A 6769-nucleotide genomic window follows, 5' to 3' on the forward strand; every position below is an offset into this window, starting at 1 on the left:
ATCTGTCTGTCTGTCTGTCTGTCTGTCTCCGTCTCTGTCTGTCTGTCTGTCTGTCTGTCTCTCTCTCTCTCTCTCTCTCTCTCTCTCTCTCTCTCTCTCTCTCTTAATCTCTTGGCTTGTGAATTCTTTTCATCCGTTCGTGCCTGTATTTGTATCTCTGCATATTATTTCAACACGAGCGTTCTTTTCCTTCCTGGACTAAGTTTTGTATGAACAGCAGACGTTCTGCTGGTAAATGTTACTGTCAGTCAGTAACTAATACGTATCAGTTTGTATGCTTGTTAACACAATATTTGTGCTGTAATCAGTGTTTGAACTTTTATATAATTATTTTTTTTTATATCTAGTTACACTGCGTCCTTCGTGTTTTATAACGTAAGCTGGTCATGATAACCTTTAAGATATCAATCTGAGTGCGATCGTTGCATGTGTTCCCTTCCCTAGGAACCCTATCATCAGTCCAGTTCTCACTGCGACTGTTGTGGGCGACGGCTCTTTTGACATGGTATAATCAATTCATTGTTCTTATTCATTGCTAATATGTTGAGCGCGGAGAGCATAGATTAGTGTGGTTCGCGCTATGTAAGCTGTAAGCTGTAATCTGTCATTATTTGTTGTTGTTGTAATGTCCTGCTATGCACTGAAAGCAACCAGAATGGTGATTTTAGGTTTGTGTTCAGGTGGAAGGATGCTCATATATCATGTAAAACCCCTTGAATGTACATGTAGTAGACTTCTTTCGGGTAAAAGCAGGGTATTGAACATCTTTTGGTCGCGCGGAATGTATAATTTAGAACCAGAAATGAAATAGAATAGAGCAAAAGTATAATAGAAACAAAAATGAAATCCTCGAGAGTAAAATGAAATAACACAAAATAAAATAAAATGAGATAAAATAAAACAAGATTAAATAAAATGTTGAAAATGTAAGCTATGTTCATTCTTGAGTAATCAATCAATCAATGACGCTTATATCGCGCATATTCCGTGGGTACAGTTCTAGGCGCTCTGCAGTGATGCCGTGTGAGATGAAATTTTATACGGCCAGTAGATTGCAGCCATTTCGGCGCATATTTACCTTTCACGGCCTATTATTCCAAGTCACACGGGTATAGGTAGACAATTATTAACTGTGCCTAAGCAATTTTGTAAATTGAAACCATATCTATAATCAAGAATCTGCTTCTTCCTCTGCAAAATCAGTGTGTGTTGTTGCTGATTTAATATTGTATCCGGCACTTTTGTCAATCTGCGAAATGAATTGAACAAAACAAAAAACTTGGAGAAATAACTTTTTTCTGAACAACGACTGAAAGAACAAACAAGTCGCGTAAGGCAAAATTACTACATTTAGTCAAGCTGTCTAACTCACGGAATGTAACTGAACGCACTGTATTTTTTCACCAAGACAGTACAGCTTCGTCAATCCCCGCGAGAAGGAAATCGCTCACCTCCCACGTGCAAAACGTAGTCGAGTCATATTGACACGCCAGAATAGCGCGGTAGCGTATTGTGCTAAGCAGGATAGCGCGCTTTTCTGTATTCTTGTTAACTTTCAGAGCTTTTTTTTAATACAACCTATCATATCTATATGTTTTTGGAATCAGGAAATGATAAAGAATAAGATGAAATCATTTTCTGATCGATTTCTTAAATTTTCATCGTAAGACTAATTAATCTAGTTTTGTTAATTGTGATCACATTTTAAGAGTAAACATGACATATGTATATATTTTTAGATTCAGAATGTGATGAAGAATACGATACAATCAATTTTAAATCTGTTTGCGAAAAATCGATTTTAATGACAACTTTAATGAGCAAACTCATCAATTAATTTTTAAGCCTCCAAGCTGAAATGCAATACCAAAGTCCGGGCTTTGTCGAAAATTACTTGACCAAACTTTCAACCAATTTGGTTAAAAAATGAGAGCGTGACAGTGCCGCCTCAACTTTCACGAAAAGCCGGATATGACGTCATCAAGGACATTTATCCCAAAAATGAAAAAAATGTCTGGAGATACCATACTCAGGATCTCTCATGTCAAGTTTCATGAACATCGGTCTAGTAGTTTTCTCTGAATCACTCTACACACACACACACACACACACACACACACACACACACACACACACACACACACACACACACACACTCACTCACACATACACCACGACCCTCGTCTCGATTCCCCCCCTCTACGTTAAAACATTTAGTCAAAACTTGACTAAATGTAAAAAGAGATAATATGTGTAAACAAAACCCCCATAGAATGACTCTTCGTGCTTAAATACCTACAGCAAAGAAATAACTGAGTAGCTAAGTAGCTAAACGACAAACGAACGGACAAAAGAACGAAGGAACAGACAGACGGACCGACGGACCGACGGACAAACGGACAGAGAGACAGAAAAACAGACAGACAGACAGACATATAGACAGACAGACAGACAGACACACAGACAGATAAGCTGGACGGACATGGACAAACAGAGGGGCGGTCGGATGGACACTTTCTGCCAGACAAAAAAGACAGAGCGACAGACAGAAAGGAGGCAGAGACAGTCATACAGAAGTGATTTGAGTGAATAGCCAAAATTATGTTATGCGACAAACAAAGGTTTGCTTGAGCATAAAACCTCAAATTATTTTGGCAAAGTTTTCTTCGCGAAGACTACTTTGCGAAGCTGGCTGCAGGAAGCTTTGGCACTGAGTTTTCTGTAAACAAACAAAGACTTCGCGAAGTCGACTTCGAGGTCAGTAAAGGCGGTCCTTTATTCAGCCAATATCGACTTCGAGGTCAGTAAAGGCGGTCCTTTGTTGAGCCAATATCGACTTCGAGATCAGTAAAGGCGGTCCTTTATTCAGCCAATATCGACTTCGAGGTCAGTAAAGGCGGTCCTTTATTCAGCCAATATCGACTTCGAGGTCAGTAAAGGCGGTCCTTTGTTCAGCCAATATCGACTTCGAGGTCAGTAAAGGCGGTCCTTTGTTCAGCCAATATCGACTTTGAGGTCAGTAAAGGCGGTCCTTTGTTCAGCCAATATCGACTTTGAGGTCAGTAAAGGCGGTCCTTTGTTCAGCCAATATCGACTTCGAGGTCAGTAAAGGCGGTCCTTTGTTCAGCCAATATCGACTTTGAGGTCAGTAAAGGCGGTCCTTTGTTCAGCCAATATCGACTTCGAGGTCAGTAAAGGCGGTCCTTTGTTGAGCCAATATCGACTTCGAGGTCAGTAAAGGCGGTCCTTTGTTCAGCCAATATCGACTTCGAGGTCAGTAAAGGCGGTCCTTTGTTCAGCCAATATCGACTTTGAGGTCAGTAAAGGCGGTCCTTTGTTCAGCCAATATCGACTTTGAGGTCAGTAAAGGCGGTCCTTTGTTCAGCCAATATCGACTTCGAGGTCAGTAAAGGCGGTCCTTTGTTCAGCCAATATCGACTTTGAGGTCAGTAAAGGCGGTCCTTTATTCAGCCAATATCGACTTCGAGGTCAGTAAAGGCGGTCCTTTGTTGAGCCAATATCGACTTCGAGATCAGTAAAGGCGGTCCTTTATTCAGCCAATATCGACTTCGAGGTCAGTAAAGGCGGTCCTTTGTTCAGCCAATATCGACTTTGAGGTCAGTAAAGGCGGTCCTTTGTTCAGCCAATATCGACTTCGAGGTCAGTAAAGGCGGTCCTTTGTTCAGCCAATATCGACTTCGAGGTCAGTAAAGGCGGTCCTTTGTTCAGCCAATATCGACTTCGAGGTCAGTAAAGGCGGTCCTTTGTTCAGCCAATATCGACTTCGAGGTCAGTAAAGGCGGTCCTTTGTTCAGCCAGTATCGACTTCGAGGTCAGTAAAGGCGGTCCTTTGTTCAGCCAATATCGACTTCGAGGTCAGTAAAGGCGGTCCTTTGTTCAGCCAATATCGACTTCGAGGTCAGTAAAGGCGGTCCTTTGTTGAGCCAATATCGACTTCGAGGTCAGTAAACGCGGTCCTTTATTCATCCAATATCGACTTCGAGGTCAGTAAAGGCGGTCCTTTGTTCAGCCAATATCGACTTCGAGATCAGTAAAGGCGGTCCTTTATTCAGCCAATATCGACTTCGAGGTCAGTAAAGGCGGTCCTTTATTCAGCCAATATCGACTTCGAGGTCAGTAAAGGCGGTCCTTTATTCAGCCAATATCGACTTCGAGGTCAGTAAAGGCGGTCCTTTATTCAGCCAATATCGACTTCGAGAAGAGTTCGCGGAGTCTTTTTTTTTTTTACCGAAAACTCAATGCTACGGCTAGGTGCGGCCAGTTTTGCGAAGCATACTTCACGCAGTCGACTTCGCCCAGTTAAGGACAAGCTTTAAGGACAACTTAAAAGGGAGACATCGCCATCAGACCTCGTCAACAACTGCTTTTTCACAACTCGCAGGTGTTGTACACTCAGACTCATCTGCTCATAAATCCAATATTACCGGAAGGCACGTTCTGGGTGAGGAACAGCAAGTACTGGATGCACACTGCCTCAGAACAGAGCGATATATAACACTCTACACGGGATTTGAAGTGTCAAATATCAATAAAAGCAAGGGGAAGCAAGTCTCGCAGAGCTGCAGTGACAAGGAGAATCACAGTGTCACCCTGGTAAAAAAAAAATTAAAAAACACAACCAACCAACCAACTAACCAACTAACCAACCAAACAACTAACCAACCAACCAACTAACCAACTAACCAACCAAACAACCAACCAACCAACCAACCAACTAACCAACCAACCAACCAACAAAAACCAAGAAAACAAGCAAACAACCAACCAAACAACCAACCAGCCAAACAAACATTCAAACAAACAAACAAACAAAGAACTAAACAAACACAATGAAACAAAGTACTCACCGTCACTTCAAGTTGTTTCTCCACTAAATCTTCTTCGCAGATTGTCTCGTTCGCCCCAAATGCCGGAAGTGACGTGTTGGTGGTGACTGTGGTTGAGGTTTGCTTTGCCATGGCAACCAGAGCGATGCTCATATCCACTCGCAGGGCGAAGAGATTGGCGAGCGCAAAGAAAGCCCACAGAATGAGAGAGTGTCGGGCGCCGAAAGTTGGCCCTGAGAGCAATCATGGGGTGGTGACGAACATTAATTGAATACTAAACTTCGCCAAAACATTATTGCGACAAATTTCGCACTCAAATTAAAGCATTTATTCCCGTGTCATTTCATTCCAACTTTCTATGCCATAAGAGGCCTCCACTTGGCCTCCACTTGGCCTCCACTTGGCCTCCACCTGGCTATCTGACACACTTTTCGGATCAAAGCTTTCTGTTCTAGGTGTCATGTGGACGCCACTGATCTAAGGGTACTCCGAAAATCGACTTGACAAAAACGTAGGTACCAATTACAAAATCGACGAACATTCAGAAAAGGCAGAACTTACGAGGAAGAAGTCAAATCTATATCCGTCCAGAATAGTAGTTTCGTATAGCTGGGTTGCGTGTTGTGCTATGCCATTTCTACTGATGGAGGTGTCTATCGTATAAGAGGTCGAAAACGGGAGGTTTTTGGGTCAATTTCGAGGGGTACCATGACAAAAAGCGCTGTATCTTGATCTCAGCAATGATCCGGTGGATTGTCAGGTCGATTTGGGGGTTACTCTTATTTGAGCGGCGGTCACATGACCCAAATCTGTTATCCGAAAAATGTGCCAGATAGCCAATTAAGTTGATTGCCTTTACTGGCATAGCAAGTTTGATTGAAATGACACGATAATTTATTGTTTTATTTGGGTTGGAACATTCTCAAAGTATCAAACAGTGGGATACATCTGTTTACGCTGGTAAGTGCGTTCTTTCCATCAGATCGTCAGTTCCTTTGTCCGACTCCACAGACAGACGCACACACTGACACACACACACATACACACACACGCGCATACACGCACGCACGGACGCACGCTCACACACAAATACACACATACGCGCGCGCGTCTGTCTGTCCGTCCGTCCGTACTCCATCGTCTCTGTCTGTTTGTCTGTCTGTCTGTCTGTCTGTCTATCTGTCTGTCCGTCTCTCTCTCTCTCTCTCTCTCTCTCTCTCTCTCTCTCTCTCTCTCTCTCTCTCTCTCTCTAAATCTGGCAGTTCGATCTTACCTTGAGTGTCAATAGTCTTGCCATTTTTCACCAGTGTTTCCTTGTCTTGTGCTGTCATGATTACTTGGCGTGACTGTCAGCAAATGGCGTTCTTTTTCCGCAGTACCTCTGCAGAGATCAAGCCAATCTTCTCGTATGTACCAGATGCACCACACCTGCTGGGAGAAATGAAAGAAGTATTCCTTAATTATATGCAAAGTCTCAAAGACAAAACAAATGCCGTGTTGATATCCAAAAATGAATTGGAAGCAAATGATCTGTTGTCACATACATGCACACAGCAACTAATGCATTGCACTACGATCTTATGATAATTTTATTTTATTTTACCCGAACGCGACCTTGAAATGGCACAAGGTCAGGAGACCATTAAAGGCGGGAAAGGCTAAATCTGACGCTGAAAATAATCCAAAAAAGGTTAACTTCCAATGCTTTTTTATGCTTTTTTTTCATATCTCAAACTGACCCCACGGTGACACTACGTGTGTCCCTCGACCGAACCCGCTGTCCGCTGGCTTGAGTAAAAGCAATATGGAGGGATGGTCTTACCCCAAGTATGTTCAAACAGTTGTTGGAACATTAACGAGTTATCAACCTCACAAGCGTTGACTTTAACGTTGTGGGTCCAACGGAATACACATCTGTTGCC

At 42.7% G+C, this 6769-nt stretch overlaps 1 protein-coding gene across 1 annotated transcript in view; it reads right to left on the reverse strand.

Annotated features, from left to right (window-relative positions):
- Nucleotides 1-6178, reverse strand: part of LOC138979556 (sialin-like) — a 32278-nt gene extending 26100 nt beyond the window's left edge. The window contains exons 1-2 of the mRNA XM_070352270.1: nt 6121-6178; nt 4869-5080 (exon numbers count right to left, since the gene is read on the reverse strand). Coding sequence (XP_070208371.1) covers nt 4869-5080; nt 6121-6178 — 270 coding nt within the window. The remainder of the gene's footprint in view (nt 1-4868; nt 5081-6120) is intronic.
- Nucleotides 6179-6769: the final 591 nt, after the last annotated feature.

The sequence above is a fragment of the Littorina saxatilis genome, linkage group LG11 (genome assembly GCF_037325665.1).
Source record: "Littorina saxatilis isolate snail1 linkage group LG11, US_GU_Lsax_2.0, whole genome shotgun sequence".
In the NCBI taxonomy this organism is placed as follows: Eukaryota; Metazoa; Mollusca; class Gastropoda; order Littorinimorpha; family Littorinidae; genus Littorina; species Littorina saxatilis.